The sequence below is a fragment of the Cricetulus griseus genome, chromosome 3 (assembly GCF_003668045.3).
Source record: "Cricetulus griseus strain 17A/GY chromosome 3, alternate assembly CriGri-PICRH-1.0, whole genome shotgun sequence".
Taxonomy (NCBI): domain Eukaryota; kingdom Metazoa; phylum Chordata; class Mammalia; order Rodentia; family Cricetidae; genus Cricetulus; species Cricetulus griseus.
This window is the reverse complement of record NC_048596.1, coordinates 188,168,671-188,187,872: the sequence shown is the minus strand read 5'-3', so window position 1 is coordinate 188,187,872 and position 19,202 is coordinate 188,168,671. Positions and strand designations below refer to the sequence as shown.

Below are 19,202 nucleotides of genomic sequence, written 5' to 3'. Positions count from 1 at the left end.
TAAAAGGAGACTAGACACTTCGAAATGTGCTGTGCTGGGGAGAATAAGAAGAATAATTGAAGGCCATTTTGAACTGTTAACTGATAAAATTTAAAGGTAGCCTTGTTAGAGGTTATATCAGCATTAAATTTCTTAGGTATATTATGAGGTGTTGAGTTTATATAAGAGAGTTTCTTAGGAGACCCAAGCTGAAGTATTGGAGGTGTCATGGTATGATGTCTACAAATCACTTTAAAATAGCTCCATACTGTCTTCAGAAGTAAATGTACATGGAGGGGGTGGTATATGGCAAAAAGTTAATTGGTGAATCTAAGTGAGGTTTATTCAGATAATGACAATGCTGTGTCTTTCACTGTGACTTTCAAACTGGAAAGTTGAAATCTTAAACTGATTTCCCATGGCTTTTTCAAATTGTCATTATATTGTTATAAAAACAAGGAGGGGAGTGGGGGTGGAAGGCAACAACCAAAAACCACTGACTAACATTGCTCCCATTTCTTCCTTCCAAGCCCAAACCCTGCTTAGCATCTAAGATCAGAGGAGGTCAGGGAAGTATGATTGTAGACTGGTACCCATTTCTGACATCATCATTATAAATGGTGTGCCAGAAAGCCTTTTGGTTGGTTGGTTGGTTGGTTGGCTAGTTGATTTTTCTGAGACAGGATCTCACTATGTAACCTTAGCTGAACGAGAACTCACAATGTAGATCAGGCTAGCCTCAAACTCATGTAGAGACCTACTTGCCTCTGCCTTCTGAGTACTAAGGTCAAAGGTGTGAGCCTCCATGCCTGGTCTGAAAGCCTTCTGATTGCCCACTGATAGCTCAATTTTAAGGTGCTTTTGTGAATCTAAGTAACATTTTTACTTTAAAAATAGTTCCTTGGGCTGGGCAGTGGTGGTGCATGCCCTTAATCCCAGTACTCCAGAGGCAGAGTGATCTGCCTCTCTGAGTTTGTAGCCAGCTGCCTGAGATCTCTCTGAGTTTGTAGCCAGCCTGGTCTACAGAGCTAGTTCTAAGACAACCAGGGCTAAATGAGAGACACCTTGTCTCAAAAAAGAAAGGAAGGAAGGAAGGAGAGAAAAAAAGAAAGAAAAGAAAAAAAATTAGTGTTTTTTGAATAATAAAAAATGAATTAGGTATATAAATACAGTGCTTAGAGAAAAGGTGTACATTTTTTCCAAAATAGCTTTATTGAGGTAGAATTTCCCTGTTGAGAGTGGAGTTAGCTGGCTTCTAGCATATGTCAGGCTGTGTGCATCTATTTGTCTACCTAGTTTTAGAACCAGCATCTGGAAAATGAGCCATGTCTTCCAGCAGCTCTCACTGAACACTCCAGGGGAACTTCCATTATTCCTAAAAGGAATCCTGCACCCTTCTCCTGCTTAGTTAGCATCCATTGCTGTGGCATACCTGAGAAAAAGAGCTTAAAAAGGAAAAGTTTATTAACTAAAAAACTTTTACATTTATTTATTTTGTATGTGTGCTCAGGTGTGGTAAACAACATCTTGCAGGAGTCAAGGTTCTTCTTCCACTGTCAAGGTTCAGAGGTCAAACTCAGGTCATCAAACTCCTTTACCTCCAAATCGTCTCACTGGTCCTTTATTTAATTTTGGAATAGTGAGTTTTCCATCGTGGTTTCAGAAGTTCAGTCTGTAGTCAGCTGGCCCCATTACTTTCAGATCTGTGACACTGGCTACCTTAGTTTTCTGTCTCTGTGATAAAACACCTGACCAAAAGCAGCTAGGAGAGGAAAGAGTTTATTTCACTTACACATCCACATCTCAGACCATCATCAAAGGGAGTTAAGGGAGAAAGTCAGGGCACAGAAGCTAGAGGTGGGAACTGGAGCAGAAGTCAGAAATACGCTGCTTACTGGCTTGCCCCTCGTGGCTTGCTCAGCCTGCTTTGTTACATCATCCAGGACCACCAGCCCAGGAGTGGCACTTGCCACAATGAGAGCCCTCCCTCATCAACCATCAATCAAGAAAATGTACCACAGGTTTGTCTACCCACCAATTTGGTGGGGGCATTTTCTAGTGGAGGTTCACTCTTGCAAAATGACTCTAACTTGTGTCAGGTTGATGTACTAGCCAGCACACTGGCAGAAAGGCAGGGTGGAACAAATTGTTCACCTTAGTAGCCAGAAAGCAGAGAGCAGAAAAGGAAGGGTCCAGGGCAAAAATACACCCTTAAAAGGCATTCCTGGCTGGGTAGTGGTTTCGCACGCCTTTAATCTCAGCATTCAGGAGGCCGAGGCAGGCAGATCTCTGTGAGTTCGAGACCAGCCTGGTCTTTAAGAGCTAGTTCCAGGACAAGCTCCAAAGCCATAGAGAAACCCTGTCTTGAAAAAACAAACAAACAAAAAAGGCATGCCTGAAACTGGGTGTGGTGGTGTGCCCCTGTAATTCCAGCACTCAGGAGGCTGAGCAGGAAGAACATGAATGAGTCTAGGCTGAGCTACACAGTAAGTCTGTGTCAAGTTTTTAAAATAAATGAGGAGTATGCCTCCAGTGACCCTCTTCCTCTAACTGGGCTCCACTTCCTAGCATCTCATTCAGCTATGAATAGATTTATCCATTAATTAGAATGCTGCCAATAGCACCATCTGAGCAAGGGCTGGGAGGGTATAATTCATATCCCAAGCATAACAGCTGCCATTGACTCAGCTCTTCAGCCCCTTCAGTCCCCCATCTATTGTGGAGATTCTTGTTCTATTAACACTTCTAGTCTGCATAGATTTGCCAGTTCTGGACATTTCATATAGATGGAATCGTGGATCTGCAGTCTCTTGTGACTTTCTTTTTTCACTTAGTATAGTGTTGATTTAGTTCATCAATGTTGTGCATGTATTTAGGGATTCCCTCCCTCCCTCATCCCCCCATACCTTTAGACAAGGCCTTGTGTATCCTAGGCTGTCTTGGAACTCATCCTTTAGGGAAGGGTGACCTTGAACATCTGACTCCTGCTAGGATCATGGGTATGTACCACTGTTCTCGGTCTCATCAGTCATTTAACTAGAACATGTCTTATTCGAGTTAGGGTTTGCTTAGGGGCAGATTCAGCAACTCAGCTTTGAACCTAAAATTGACATCTATTTTCTATAGTTTATATAGAGAAAAACTAACTTAGTGGAGTCTTATTTTCTGAAGAACTGGGGCATGTTCTTCATAAACTTGCTCAGAAGCAGGAACAGAGTGCACTTGAAGTACCAGGCCATAAAGCTCACATTCTTGACTGGGAATACATATTCATTTGCATTTTTTTGGTTTTGTTTCTTCTGTTTTGTTGTTTGTTTGTTTGTTTGTTTGGTTTGGTTTTGTGGATTTAGTTTGTTTGTTTTTGAGGAAAAGAATCTCACTGTGTAGCCACACTGGCATCATGCTTCCAATCTTCTACCTTGGTGTACACCTGGCTTATCCATTTATATTAATTATGTGAACCAAGCATGACACATGCTGTGTGTACCAAGAAAGAAGTAAAGGGGGGCCCAGACTCCCCGGCACTTGGTCAAACCTCGACTCCCTCCAAAAGATCTCAACTAGGCAAATTATTAAGCACAAATAATACTCTTTGTATGGACACAACCCAACTATCTCAGAACTGAAGGTCAGCAGAGGACTATACTTCACAAAGGGAAGGGGCATTAACTGTCTCTTGGAGTATGAGTCCAGCAGGTCAGTCATGTTGGTGTCACTTGAGAACACCTAGCTCCAGTTAACTGTCTCCAAATTAATGACCCGATTACAGCAGAAACCAGAAACTGTGGCTAAGGTACTTCTGTTGCTTTGGGGAGGACGTTGGTGTCTTACTGGCGGAAATGGATGACTCTTACCCAGGAGGAGCTCTTCATTCAAACTGAACCACAGTCATCTAGAATTGCATTGTCCTCTGAGATTGCCACAGCAGGACAGATCAGATCTTCATGCTTAACACATGGAGAGGGGCTCATAGCCTTGTTTTTGAAGAGACTTTTGCCATCAGAATAATCAGGTGTCTTTTAGTCACATATTTTAAAAATCTGAAGCTAGCCTAGTACATTGCAAGCCCCTCTAAGGGAATCAAACCACACTAACAAATGTCCTTCTTATTGGATGGGCACAGGAGCAGGCAATCTGAAGAGCCATGTGTCAGTGTGAAAGCTGTGAAACTGCAGTTGTTGGCCAGCTTTCATTTCTACCTCTTGTCTGCAAGGTGCCACAGTTTTTCCTGGTCTTGTATCAGTTTGGTAACATAAAGAGTTCTGGTTGTTCTGAACCCATGAAATACTTAAGGTCATTAGGACTTCTCTATATGAGTTCTTCCAGTTCAGTGTTGAGATGGGCAGGTCTAGAGAGACTCCCTGGACAAGAGCTCTGCTCTGATCCTGGGCTCTGGGGAGATTAGTTAACAAGTAGGTAGTGAAATCAGCTAGGCATTTGGATGGCACTTTTCATTCTTACAGATTTCAACTAATCTAGGGAAAACCCAAAGGAACAGCAGCTCCAAGCCCACAACAGGGAATTCTCAGATCAAACTTTCTTCACATTCGTACAAGGTGCCAGGCCTACAGCAGACCCTGGGAAGTAGTTCATGTGTGTGCCTCTCCCATGTAAACAGATGACAGACACTAAGGAAAGCACAAATCTCTGCCAAAGAATCTTGCTGCAGGTGATTTGCATGTTAGTGGCTTTGCCAATTTTTTTGTGAGAGGTGTAGACTTGAGCCCAACTCTGTATAGTGATGTTCTGAGGAGTGCTCCCAGCCATGTCCTGTGCTTGCTGGCTCACTTTTTGGAATTGATTTTTCTGATCTGTCAGTTCAAGCGTAGTGTTGAGTCTTTTTGTTACAAGGGGAAATTTTTTTTCTTTGAGTAACTGTGAGTAAGAGTTAACTTTTGGGTAACTGTGCTGTCAAGTCAGGGACTTGGTCAATTAAAAGTCTAAAAACCTTATGCCATGAGTAAGCTTTTTGCTTCACTGTGGGTGAGACCGAGTGAGTAAGACAGCAGAGTGTGGTGGTTCATGTCTTTAATCCTAGTGCTGGCAGGTAGATCTCTTGGGTTCTAGGTCAGCTATGTGTACATACCAAGTTCCGGGCCAGCTGGGCTATATAGCAAGACCCTGTCTCAAAAAGGAAAAAAGAATGAGTAAGGCATGGATCCTACACAGTGAGCTCCAGGACAACAGGGATAGTGGCCATTTCTTCCTGTCCCCAACTTAGCCATAGTTGAAAGTGCAAGCAGCTACAGGATTTGTGTCTGAGACTATGGGACCAACACAGGAAGAAGACAGCAGCTGGTGTGAGGAGCACTGAACTGGTCCCAGGTCACCACTGTGGCCTGTAGCAGGTTTCATCCCCCTGAAAGTGGAGTTTGTTTGGCGAATGTATGAAATAAGGTTCAATTAAACAGCCCCACAGCGACTCACTACTCAGAGTCACAGTTTGCCTATTTGATACCCTTTTTATTAGATTTCTTTTCTCCTCTTAGCCAAAGATCAGACCTTGCAGCTTTTTGTGTTGCTAATTCCAAGCCCAGTGGAGCTACTATCTCTGTAGATTGACTATAATTGATGGATGAAAAGATGACTTTAAATCCCTTTTCAAAACAAAAATTCTGTGGATGCCTGGTTATTGGAATTGGCATTAAAAGTCTTGAACCTCCTCACAACCCCATCTACAAGTTTTGCCAACCTCTTCATTAGGGGCCTCTTCCTCAGTTCCTTTCCAGATCTCTTGTAAACAGACAGTAGCCCAGGGCATCACTGAGATGAGCACAGCGGTTTTCTTCCTATAGAGAGCAATGAATCAAAATCCCTGCTATGAGCAAAGTAGACACATAGAGTATCTGTTTCCTTAACTAGGATGGTATGCCTTTTAGTATGATCACAGAAGGCCAAATGCAAGTAAGATGCAAGGAAGCTAAGAGAGCACCGGAACAGTAAGTGTTGCAGTGCCAACAAGCGCTGCTTGCGTATATCAAGTCTTGACTATATCAGTGAAGCAGAAAATAACCTCCAATTTCTTCCAGCAGACAATTCATTTTAGCTTCATAACACCAAAAGCAGACTGACAAGATGGCTTGGTGGGTAAAGGCCCTTGGCACCTACCAACCCAAGCCTACAAGCCTGGCATCGATGCCCAGATAAAGGTGAAGGGAGAAAACCAACACCACAAAGTTGTCCTTTCATCTGCACACCCCTGCCCCCACCCACAAAAAAAAAAATATTTTTTAAACCCATGTTCTTTCTATAGTTTCTTCCCTTCATATCACCTTCTTATGAACTCTAGCTGCCTTCTGTTTGCCTTATCTCATTCATGTAACATTAACTAGAAAAATTCGACCTGCTGAGACTTGAATTTGGCATTTGGGGTTTCTCCCACAGCCGATGATAGATCGCATCACCAGCAAGTAGAGCACAGGCTGTACATTCTCGGCTTTGGGATGTTCTCCGCCTCCTGGGAAAAACCAGGCCCAGTTTACAGAAGTTGAAAGGCAATTGCCTTTAAAAGGCCCTTTTACAGTGCTGTGACTTCTTACTCGACGAATGTACTGGGAACTTGTTTTTATTCTGTGGAATAGTCCCCTGGGGCTTCAAAGCACAAATGAAGACAGTGATCAGTGATTCACAGTGGCCAACAGTTAACTGCACCTTGACCCCTATGCCGGATGCTGTTTGGCCCTTTACATGGACAATTCCCCACCATCCGTGAGTAAGCATTCGGTGTGGACTAGGAAACCAAGATACATGTACTTGAACATCTAGCCTTGAGTCACTGGGGCAGAGCTGGGATCTGGACCTATGCATGTGACTCTGAAGCCTTGCCTGAACCCCACCATTCTCCTCCCTCCCTGCAAGCAGAGACCTGCCATGCACACAGAGGTCTGAAGGGCGGAGGACTTCCTGTCAGCCGTGTAGCTGAGCAGTCATGTGTGTTAGGCAGGAAAGGCATATTAGGATTCTGCCCTGCCTACAGGTTCCACCTAGAAAAGAAAATACCCTGGTACAAGCATGACTCCAATCCAGGGAACCCTGTGTCCACAAAACAAAACACTGTTAATTCAGAGACCAGAGTTCTTATATTCATTTTTTCTTTTCCTAGCATAAAAAGATCAAGTGGCATGAGCAGCCTTTTGGGGAAAATTGGAGCCAAAAAACAGAAAATGAGCACCCTTGAGAAGTCCAAATTGGACTGGGAGAGCTTCAAGGAGGAAGAAGGGATTGGTGAAGAACTGGCTATCCATAACCGAGGAAAAGAAGGGTAAGCAGTGGTTCTGTTCCTCTGTAGCCTCAGAACTCTGTAATGTTTTGTTTCAAACCATCCTGTTTAGCAAGCAGGAGCTTTTCACTTTGAAATGAAATTGAAGTGTTTTGGTTACTAGTGAAGCTCTCTTCATAACATCTTCAAGATGAGGCAGATCCCATCTGTGAGAAACTGCTGGGTGAAGATGGGAGATTGGGGGGTGGGGGGTGAGCAGCCATGTTCCCTGGGTCTGAGTTTGCTGAGTTACAGCTCAGTGAACTCTTAAGTCGCCTGGTCTGACCATTTGCTGCAGCCTGTATGATACATGCAAGGCCATTGCTATGCCATTTCATGTTCATTCTGGAATATAAAGAGGTTATCCATAAACAAAAGATGACCTTTTGCTTGTTAGTGTTTATTTAGCCTCACAATCATGGCAATCCTTCTGCCTCAGTGCTCCAAGTTTGGGATCACAGGCAGGAGCCACCACCCCCAGCTTTTGTGTGTGTGTTTTAGTAAGTAGAAAGAAATGGTGCTCCTTAACTGCCTAGGAAGTGCAAAAGAAACTTGAAGAACAAAGGTCCATAGCTTCAGATCAGCATTCCTCACTCTGGAAGTGTTGAGTGGCCATTTATACAGTCTGGGCTTCTCATCCACCCTGCCCCTCACCAGTAAGAGCTTCTCGCTCAACATAGCAGTTATCTCAGCCCCTTTGCCAGTAAAATCGGGATAATCTTATACCTTCGTTCTGGTTGTGCAGATCCTGAGATAAAGCAGAATGGATATATTACTTACAGGGGCTATAACATGTATAAAGCAGCCTTCAACAGCTCAGGAACTGAGGGGGAGCTATGGAGTCATCAGAATAATCACTCAATTTGACTTTTCTATCTGAGGCAGTAAAACTTAATCCTCTGGGGCCAGTGAGCAGAATAAAACTTAACTATTTGGGGCTGGCAAAAAAAAGGGGGGGTGGTGGGCACACACCTTCAGGATCTTTTTATATCTCTCTCTCTCATCTCTTTATTTCTTTTCTTACCAAATGTGTCCCTTCTGTGCTTTTATTTTTTCCCTTACAGCGTATTTACCCCAGCAGAATCTTTCAAGCAGTATAATAATTACAGTATGAAGGGTTGGGGATTTAGCTCAGTGATAGAGTGCTTGCCTAGCAAGTGCAAGGCCCTGGGTTCAGTCCTCAGCTTCGGGAGAGGGACTAAACAAACAAAAAATATTCTTCTAGCTGGGCAGTGGTGGTGCACACCTTTAATCCTAATTAATACTCAGGAGGCAGAGGCAGGCGGATCTCTTTGAGTTTGAGGCCAGCCTGGTCTACAGAACAAGTTCCAGAACAGACTCCAACGCTATACAGAGAAACCCTGTCTTGAAAAAAAAAAAATTACAATGTGATTACATTCTATTTTTTTAAGTGAATGATTACAATGAATACAAGTAAAAAAAAAAAAAAAAAAAAAAACAGTATGTTTCCCATTTCCCTTACATGACTAACATTTTATGTATTACAGGTGAAAAATTGTCCCCAAGAATTCACATATATTCATGTCTAAGCAACTTGTTATAGATTAACAGCGTGTAAGCAAGCAAGGTATTTTTCTCAGCCAGTTCTTTTACTGGCTGGCTGCATTTTGTGGTTACAAAGAAATGATCAATCACTTTATTATTTACCTCAAAAGGTAATCTTATGAAAAAAATCTTAAAAGAATCATAAATCTAAACTTCTATATATGAAAAACAATTACTCAGTTCTACTTTAAATTCTCAGGGTACATGCCCATTCTATCAGTAGATATATATCAGAAAGCTGAGGGCAGAAATGAGTATAAGGAATAAATCATCACCTTTCTTCATCAACCCATCCTAGCAAGAAAGGTATGTCAGACAGCAATAGCCAGGCTGTCGTTTCTGTTTCCTGGCCTCAGTGAGTCCTTCACTCAACTATTGAAAGTGTTCCCCCACCCCAGTCAGGGTTTCTCTGTAACTTTGGAGCCTGAAACTTACTCTTTAGACCAGGCTGGCCTCGAACTTACAGAGCTCTGCCTGCCTCTGCCTCCCAAGTGGTGGGATTAAAGGCATGTACCACATCACCCAGTAAAAGTGTTCCCCAAGATTTTCTACCTCAACCATTAACAAAAACATCTTAATCTAACCTTAAGTCATGTTTTAAAGCTTTGTTTTAGCTATGATGCACACCAAATCCTGTGAACACATTTCCTAATATCAAAAAGAACTTGAGCTAACTCCTGGAACTTGAATGTTTTCCTTAATCATTAACCTAAACCATAGTCTATATGGCTCCTCAAGGAAAACAAGTCCTAGGGTTGTGACATTTCCTTGTTCTTATTTTCTATCCTCTCTAGTCCTTGCTTTATCACAAACAGGGTCAACACTTTAAACAGCATAGCTTATGCAAAAATCATATTCATAATAATTCACAGGTACAAGTGCCCAGTAGAACAGGATATTTCCATGAAGTAGTCACACGACATTAAAGACAATGGGGATCTCCCCACATCCATTCACACCATGCCAGATACCAGAGAAAAATGGCAGTTGCGAACATGTAAAGGCCTAGCAGTAGCAAGAGACATTCCAGAGCCAAAGCCCTTGTGGCCTTGCCTATCCAAGATTCACCCATCAGCAATTTGCATTCTGGTGGACCGGTCTCCTTAAGTTAATTGCTACCTGTTGCTCCTCTGACATGGCCACTCATCACATGAAGACCTATATAAGTATGTGTTGTTCAGGTTATTAATTAGCCTAAATTAGCCTTTAATCCCAGTACTTGAGAGGCAGTGTGTCTTAGTTAGGGTTTTTAATGCTGTGAAGAGACACCATGACCACAGCAACACTTATAAAGGAAAACATTAATTGGGGCTGGCTTACAGTCAGAGGTTTAGTCCATTATCATGGTGGTGGGTGGCAGTGGCAGCATCCAGGCAGACATGGTGCTAGAGAAGGAGCTGAGAGTTCGACATCTTGATCCTTGAGTGGCATAAGGAATTCTGTGTCAGACTGGATGTAGCTTGAGCATATATTAGACAAAGACCCTAAGACAAGAGCATTACCAGTTATAAAGGAGGCAGCCTTTTCATTCAACAAACATTTGAAAGGTAGAATGGTTAAATTGGAAAGGACCACTTACTGTGATCTGCTCAGAGCAGGCTTCTTACAGTCATTCTCTGTAGTTCAGCAGTTCACTCTTAACTTTATTCCCAGCAGAAATGCAGGTATGTACTGACAATATGAGCAACATGCAAAAACAAGAAATAACCCAAAGGTCCGTCGCTAGTGTGACAGTTAAATCAAACATAACCTGTCTACACAGTTGGCTACTGTCCAGCAGTGGGTATGAATGTAGATAAATCATAGAAGTATGGAAATACAACAGAAGAAGTAAAGGCTGTGACTCTATTTAAATGAAGATCAAAGCAGGCAAAACCAGTAGATCACTTTTGAAAGAAGCAAATTACTAAAGAATACACAAAGTAGAATTCTATTTATGTCAGAATCAAAAATATCAGTAGCAACAACTAGAGGTTAATGGAAATACAGAAAAAATGAAAGTGGAACTGGAGATGATTCCATGGTTTAAAGTAAATCTTGCCATGCATGTTGATGTATACCTTTTTGTTTTTGTTTTTCCAGACAGGGTTTCTCTGTAGCTTTGGCTGTCCTAGAACTCACTCTGTAGACCAGGCTAGTCTTGAACTCAGAGATCTGCCTACCTGTGCCTCCCAAATGCTGGGACTAAAAGTTTGCACCACCAAGCTGGGCAGTGGTGGCACATGCCTTTATTCTCAGCACTTGGGAGGTAGAGGCAGACGGAACTCTATTATGAGTTTGAGGCCAGCCTGGTCTACAAAGCTACACAAGAGAAACCCTATCTCGAAACACTGCTCCCCTCCCCCCCAAAAAAAGTTCAACACCACCATCCTGGCATAATGTACACCTTGAATCCTAGCACTCTCATTCAGTTCCTGCCTCCAGATTCCTGCTGTGGTTTTCCTCCATAATTGGTCTATAACCTATAAGCCCAATAAAACTGCACTTCTCCAAGTTGGTTTTGGTTGGTATTCCCTCACAGCAAGAGAGAGCTGTGTTTATCATTGCTGTGCCATTTGTGCTGCACCATATACAGTGCCAGCCCCAGAGCATCATCTTACCTTGTGTCTCTGTGCATGCCTTTTCCTTAGCAATGTGCAGGAAGCCTCTTCTGTGGCTTTAGCCACAGGATGACCACATGACAGCTTTTGTAAGCCAGCACCCTCTGACCTCTTCCAGGCTGGGTTCTCTAACAGGAGTATCAGCATCTTCCCTGATAGTGCTCCTACCCAGTGTCCTGAATTTTTAGGTAATTGAGGCAGAAAAGTAATTTGAGTTGAAAGATGTCGGAGCCTGCTGGGTATATCTTGATTCTGGAAGGAAAAACTGGAAAAAGCATCTAGGTTCTTGATGCTATTAGCATATTTTGTTAATGATAATAAAGATCTGCTTGCTTTGCCAGGCATAGTGGCCCACACCTTTAATGCCAGCACTAGGGAAGGCAGAGGTAGGAAAAACTCCATGAGTTCAAGGCCAACCTGGTCTACAGAGTGAGTTCAGGACAGCCAGGACTATATGGAGAGAACCTGTCTTTTATGAGTGAGTGAATGAATGAATGGGGCAAATGAGTGAGTGAGTAAATAAATAAATAAATAAATAGAATCTACTGCTTAATGGGCCATAAAAGAGCAAAGTAGCAGGAAAGGATGACACACCCCTTCCTTCAGCTCTAGGCTTCCTGGTAGGCCAGGCTCCTTCAGGCCAGAAAAGCAGCAAGACCAAAGACAAGTAAGAACCATAATTCCCATCGCACTTGTCAGCCAGCAGATCTGTTCTGGAACTGTGTCCCAATTAAAGTGCCTGGAAACCCCTGCAGCCCAACTGAAGTAGGCGAACCCCTGGTGGCCTTTGAGGCAGTCATTCTTCAGGAGCATTTCCAGTCTTGGTCTCCATCCCAAATGTTCTGGTGTGAGGCCTTGCAGATTATGACTTTAAGTTGATGAGAAGCAAGAACCTAAACCCCAAACAGCTCGCATAGCTGTCTACTGCCTCTTACAAAGCACTTCTTGAGTTTCATTGCATCCACAGAGGCACATTACATTTTTATTCCTGTTTTACAGAGAAGAAAAAAAACAAACACAAAAAAAAAAACCAAAAATTAAACACCCAATGCCTTTCCTAAAAGTACAGATAGAAGATAATCAGAGTCATTCTCATCCACAGCACATGTTGGCCTCTGCTCATCAGCAAGCTCAGCTCCGGGATGTAAACCAAGCTGTCACCAGGATCCTCTTAGCAGCTGTGAACAGGGGAATAAAATAGCCAGACTTACCGTGATGCCCTTTGTCTGGGCTGCATCTGTGCATGTACCCTTGTTACTGTCTGGGGCTTCCCTTGGCCTCGGCTTGCCCCTTTAACATCTGTTCTGGACTTTGCTCCCAGTAGTCTCCAGGTCATCTGGACACATAGAGCTTAAGTGAACCTACAAGCCCTTATCCATGCTCAGTGAGCATCCCAACGTGAAAGTTGCTTCCTTCTCCGCCTTCCTGATCTCCCAGCATATTGAGAGCTCTGTCCTCAAACACCCCACACGTGATGCTTACACAGGGCCATCTCTCACCATGTTCACCTCTCTTCTGCCCCTCTTTCAAGGGACAATTAGCATGCCTGCCACCAAGTCCCAAATTCCCATGTCTACTTCTCCAGATCCAGGATAAGCAGGGGCTGGGGATAACTGATTGCAGTAGGTGACACACTTGGACTGCTGCAGGGAGTTGTTTGCGTGTGTCCTCACCCAGGTCTATTCTTTGCCTTTATCAGAAAGAGCATATGGTATCTGCCACTGCTCTCTCTGTAGGGGAATCTGAATTTCAGATTTAACTGGGTCTCCTTTATTTTCACTTACTAAATCTGACAACTCTGACCCAAGGGACTGTATCAAACCTAAGCACAGCCTTTCCATGTGCTCCAGCTATTCTGGCCTCAGTGACAGTTTTGACACCACAGCCTAATTGCTGATCCAGACAAGGTGGTAGTTACTAGTTTCAGACAGCATATCCCAACTGGGCCATCTGCTATCCTCAGGATCCTGATAGTGGCATGATTAACTACCACTTTGCTGAGCTTTGCTCCATGCTAACTACTCACAGAAGCTCATCTGAGTAAGGAGGGTTGATCTCTAGCTTTTCTTTGGGGAGAGAGGTAAGTTTTCTTGGTTTGGGTTTTGTTGTTGTTTGTTGTTTTGTTAAGACAGAGTTTCAGGATCCAGGGATACGGTTCAGTTGGTATAGTGTGCCTAGTATGTGAAGAGCCCTAGCATCACGTAAGATAAGCATAGTGGTTCATACCTGTAATCTTGGCTGCTAGTAAGACAGAAGCTTAGACCATCCTGGACTGTATACAGCAAGCCATCCTGAAATGCATGAGATCCTGTCTCCAAAAATAAAAAAATAAAAATATAGAGTGGTCTCTGGCCAGGCTGCTCTAAAACATCAGTCTTCTTACCTCAGCCTCAGCAGTAACTAATCTTTGTTTTGGTCTCCTCCCCTTTTTAATATGTTAAGAAACTGAGATTCACTAAGTTTATATGGTTTGTCCAGAGGCACACAGCCAGGATTTGAATTCAGCTCCCTCTGGCCTTAGAACCTGTGTTTTCTGACTAATCCTTGGTAGTGTTTGGAGAACTAGTAGCCACAGGCTCATCTGGCAAGCAGGTGGGATGGGCCTTGCTTCAGGATGCTAAGGGGCAGAAAAACAAGACCTGAACTCATTGAAGAACACAGGTTCCTGGACCTGGTTACATTCTCATCATAAATGTAATAACCTTGTAGTGACAGATGCACATTTTCCACGGTGCAACAAAGAAAAATTAGTGCAGAGATTCAATTATGTCTCTCATTTTTAACGGCAATTTTGCTCCCTCAATAGATTAATTAGCAGCAGAGAGTTCCTCCCCTCAAGCAAATCGCAGCACACTTTATGGCAAGAAAAAGGTACATTAAAATGCAGCTGTGTCTCATTAAGCAGCCAGGCTCCCTCCTGACCAGCGTGCCTGCCAGTGTAGGCTGGCCTCCCTCCTACCCTGTCTGAGAAGACTGAGGGAGACCTTGGCTTGAGAGCAGGAGCAGAGCTCCAGGCTTCCAGGGAAGCTCTGTGTGTGACTGTGGGTGCAGAGGTATTTGGTCTCGTTGATAGAAGAATTCAGGAAAGGACCTCTTCCTTTATGCCACAGAAGCAGTCTGGCCCCAAACTAAGGAAAAGATACCTAGGGAAACAGCAGAGGAAATTAGATGGCTTTGCAAACCTTGTCTAAGGGTTCACCCTCACAGCAGTCCTTGGTGGTCGGTTTCCTAGCCTATTTCTTCTATTTTCAAGTGTACTTTTTTTGTGGAGTTTCTGTTTGTTTGTTTTTTGTTGTTGTTTTTTTGGTCTGTTTTTTTTTTTTGGGGGGGGGGGGTGTTTCAAAGCAGGGTTTCTCTGTGGCTTTGGAGCCTATCCTGGAACTAGCTAGTAGACCAGGCTGGTCTCGGACTCACAGAGACCCGCCTACCTCTGCCTCCCGAGTACTTTTTTGTGTTTTAAGACACACAAAAACATAGCTTTGGCCCAGTGAGATGGGTCAGTGGGTCACAGGTACCTGTGCCAAGCTTGACAGTCTGAGTTCAATTCCCAGGACCCACATGGTGGAAGGAGAGAAGCAACCCCTGCAAGTTAGTTGTCCTCTGATCTCCACACATGCCTCCCCACACAAACACATACATACACAAGCATAAAATGAATCTTTTTAAAAAGAATGTGTCTTTCTGTTACTTGCCAAGTCAACATACCACCAAAGCAGAAAATATGGCATCATCCTGTTGCTGTAGACAACAGTGAGGCTCAGAAAGATTGAAACTTGACCACAAAATTGTCCAGCCAATATTTACCGATACAGGGTTTGAACCAATAAGATGGCATTATTTTTCCGTGTCTCAAAGTCCTGTAATAGCACTAAGTGTTTGCTTTTTCCTTTTATGGAGTTTGTTCTCCCGATTTGGTGGCACACTCCTTTAATCCCAGCACTGGGAAGGCACAGACAGGTAGGCAGATCTCTTTGAGTTCAAGGCCAGCCTTGTCTGCATAGTGAGATCCTGTCAAAACAAATAAAAAATGGTTAGCTCATCCTTTTCCATTGTAGTTTCCGTCATGTCTGAACAGAACTGTCCTGTGTGGGTGAAATGAGAGTGGTTTGAATTTAGTGGTAGAGTCCAGGTGGTCATCTGAGCAGCCTGGCTCATGTGCTCGTTACTGTGGCCTGGTTTACCCCTGGGGTTGGGACAGTGCAGGGGAGCCGAGGCCTTTCAGCCAGATTCTATTAACACTGTTTTTGTCTTCTTCCAGGTACATTGAACGGAAAGCTTTTCTGGATCGAGTGGACCACAGGCAGTTTGAAATTGAGCGAGATCTCAGGCTGAGCAAAATGAAACCTTGACACTCTGAGAATTAGTAGCAGCTTAACCCTATTGACAATGTGAGCTCTTCTGTGTGTCTGTGAACTATTTCCAGTGTTCTTCATCATGTTTCCAGCAAGACCCTTTTTCTACGTTGCAATTTGGTTTATGTATCTTAATCTCAGCTGGTTTCATTCATTTTACTTTTTAAAATTTGTCTTTAAATAAACAAAGAGAAGCCCTCTGTGAGGTTGGTGAAAGTGAAGATGCCTCTCCCCTTCACTTTGCTCTGCTGCAGCGTTCAGCCCTGGCCCAGCTAGCACATCTCAGACTTGTCTGAGGTGGTGGGAGACCCCTAAGGGAGCTCCCTGGCAAGTACTGAGTCCCTGGGCATTTGTTCTCAACTGATTTCAGCTTCTGTGTGACATCCTTGTGTGTAAGGTGGGACCTTTGTATAAATTAATACTGAGTGGTGTTTTTGTTTTTTTCTGCTCCCCGTTTTCTCTTTAAAAAGAAAGAAAAAAAGAAAGGAAAGAAAGAAAGCCTCTACTACTACAAATATGTTTTCTACCTCAGTAATTCTTTAGTTTTTTTATTTATCAAGGGGCATTCTTACCAGGAGTGCTGGCACACTCCTCGAGTCCTAACACTTGGGAGACTGAGAAAAGATTGCTACAAACTTGAGGCCAACCTGGGCTGTATATAGTTCCAGGTCAGCCTAGGCTATAGAGTGAATCTTGTCTCAAAAATGGGGGGTAGGAGCCGGACGTTAGTGGCACACGCCTTTAATCCCAGCACTTGGGAAACAGAGGCAGGCAGATCTCTGTGAGTTCGAGGCCTGCCTGGTCTACAGAGCAAGTTCCAGGACAGCCTCAACTTCCAAAGCCACAGAGAAACCCTGTCACGAGAAAAAGAAAAAAAAAAAGGTGGAGGAGAAATTTACTCCTTAGGGAAATTCCAAACCCAGACTTCCTGCCTAGGAAGCATGGAAGAAGAGAATAAATAACAAACCACCCATGCTAATACAGCATTAAATCCCTTTTTCTTGCTCCTGGGGCTTAGAATGGGGAGAAAGTGGTCTTCAAAGACTACATTCTGTTTCCTGCTCAGATACAGGTCTGTTTTCTGGCTTCTGGATGGTGTGAATCACATCAGGGTCTGAGAGGGCTGAAGTGATCTGATGCCATCCTAAGGAAAAGGAACACCAGTAGGTCACGGTGGGCTTCCCCATCTAGTCCTCGGATGTGTGGGCAGTGTTTGTGGCAACCAAACTGAATTAGTGTCACCAGATGGCTAGCATCTCATTACCCAGAAGGGGAGTTTACAAGCTACATCCATCTGCAAAGGACTGTACAGGTGGCTGGAGAGCATTCTAAGCTGACATCAGAGCAGATGGTCTCTACTGGGACTTGGGATGATAGAGGAAGTCTTTAACCTACACCAGCTAGTACCCCATTAGGGCAGGATCTCCAGACCTACAAGAGTGGGAACTCGCCTGTGGTGCTGTCTGGCATGTCACCCACTGCACTGGGGTGACTACTTCTGTTGACTGTTCTTGCAGTTCTGTGTACCCCCAGCACCCCATTTCACACAGTTTAAAAGCCTTCTCTACTAATACAAGGCATGTTGATGAGATGCCTCCTTGCCTGACTATGGAACTTGTGCACATGCAAGTGAGTGTACCAGTGTGTTTCAGCATCAGTAAGAGTTAAAGTGGCCTCAAAGCAGACCTGGGTTATCACGCCATTCTGGCTGAAGGGAGACTGCAAATATGTGCATGCAGCATTTCCAACCTGTGTTGCAAAGATAGGCTGAGAGGGAGAAGCTGGGACTAGCTGACCAGTGTGCCTAGCATGGCCAGCCTTTGTTTTTTAAAGCTGTCCAGGCGAGTAGGGAGGGAGGAGACGAAAGCAGATGGTCATGTGTTGGTAGTTGCTGAGCTATCATGAACTTGGATATGGATTTCAGTTTTTCATAAAACCTTTTTGTGTGTATGCTGGGCAGTGGTGATGTACACCTTTTATCCCAGCACTCAGGAGGCAGAGGCAGGCAGATCTCTGTGAGTTCGAGGCCAGCCTGGTCTACAGAGCAAGTTCCCAGGACAGGCTTCAAAGCTACACAGAGAAACCTTGTCTTGAAAAACAAAACAAACAGAAAACGTTAACATTATCCAAGAGACACAGAATTGTGTTCTGTATAAGGAAGAATTTTAAAGTGCTTCAGGTTGAGCCACAGAGGGTGATCTGCCTTATACCAGCAATTCTCAGGCCTGTCTGTTAGGAAGGAGGTCCTCTCTGCTCACTAAGATCTGCATCTGTTTTAACAGCTTGGGAAACACTCTGCACTTCTTACTGTGAAGTCAGAGTCAGGGACAGGAACCGCCAGCAAGCCAGGCTACCTGACCTGGACATGGTTGTTCTCCAAACAAGTGGCTGTTTCTTGTTTCTGACACCAGACAAAGGTGCCAGGGGTCTTTTCCTCCCTGCCTGGCCAAGCCCTGTGGGCTGAATGCAATGACTGCAGCGTGGAAGCCGAGAACTACATAGGAAGGCACATATGGGACACCTGAGGCAGACATGGGCTGCCTGGGAGCTTTTCCTCTTGGTCAGTGTGTACTCCTGTATGAGCCCACAAGAGTTTTTAGTGGGAATTGCTTTCTCAGCCACATTATTAGCCGTACTGATACCCTGCCTCAAGGATTAAGCTACCTTGACAAATGCCTGGCCTTTCTCAGTGGACCCTTGGTTCAGTCCCCAGCACTGACCACCACCACCGCCACCACCATCCCCACAAAAAAAAAAAAAAATCCTCATTTTCAACAGTTAGTTTGAACCATGGCAGACACTGTCAAACCCAGTTCACAAAAGTGTGAGAAAAGTATTTTATCCAGCTCCTCGCTTCCACATTTAGTGGAAGCTAACTCCCACAGAGATGGTGCGCTTTATTCGGGAACTAAAAATTGCTAAATCAGTGTTTATGGGGACCTGGACAGTTTGACACCCTTTGTAGTTCTGGTGGCCCAGTGCTCTGCTGGGCCCTCACCATAGTCCTCATGACTAAGGAGGCATGTAAGGGCACTCACTATTGGCTGATCCTATGGAGCAGAGACTGTCTTAGGAGTTTAGTTCTCTGTCCCTGCCCTGGCCTATCAATCCTTTGTCTTCTCTGTGTCCCAGATGGGTGTGCCAGAATTCCAGAATATCTGGTACCTCTTAATTAGGTGGGGAGGGGGGGCAGCCAGACTGCCCTAAAGCAGTATGAGATCAAATAATAAAACAAGCCTCTTTCTGTGCTCTGCTCACCTATTTCTTGAGGAACACGGTGCTCTAATTAAGAATTTTGCACAATGCCTCTAGAGGCTTACAGGGATGCATTAAGAAGTAACCTTGAGTGGGGTGTGCACTGTTGGAGCTAAGGAGGAAGACACACACTGAGGCCCTGGCCAATATTTAGCCAGGGTCTGTCCTGTCTGGCATGAGAACTGCCAGTTG

At 44.1% G+C, this 19,202-nt stretch overlaps 1 protein-coding gene across 1 annotated transcript in view; it reads left to right on the top strand.

The window, feature by feature from the left end:
• The window catches only part of Cfdp1 (craniofacial development protein 1), an 85,875-nt gene extending 69,899 nt beyond the window's left edge, over positions 1–15,976 (top strand). Inside the window, exons 6-7 of the mRNA XM_027406051.2 lie at positions 7,082–7,240; positions 15,662–15,976. Of these exons, the coding sequence (XP_027261852.1) occupies positions 7,082–7,240; positions 15,662–15,752 (250 nt within the window). The 3' untranslated portion in view covers positions 15,753–15,976. The remainder of the gene's footprint in view (positions 1–7,081; positions 7,241–15,661) is intronic.
• The last annotated feature ends 3,226 nt before the right edge of the window (positions 15,977–19,202 follow it).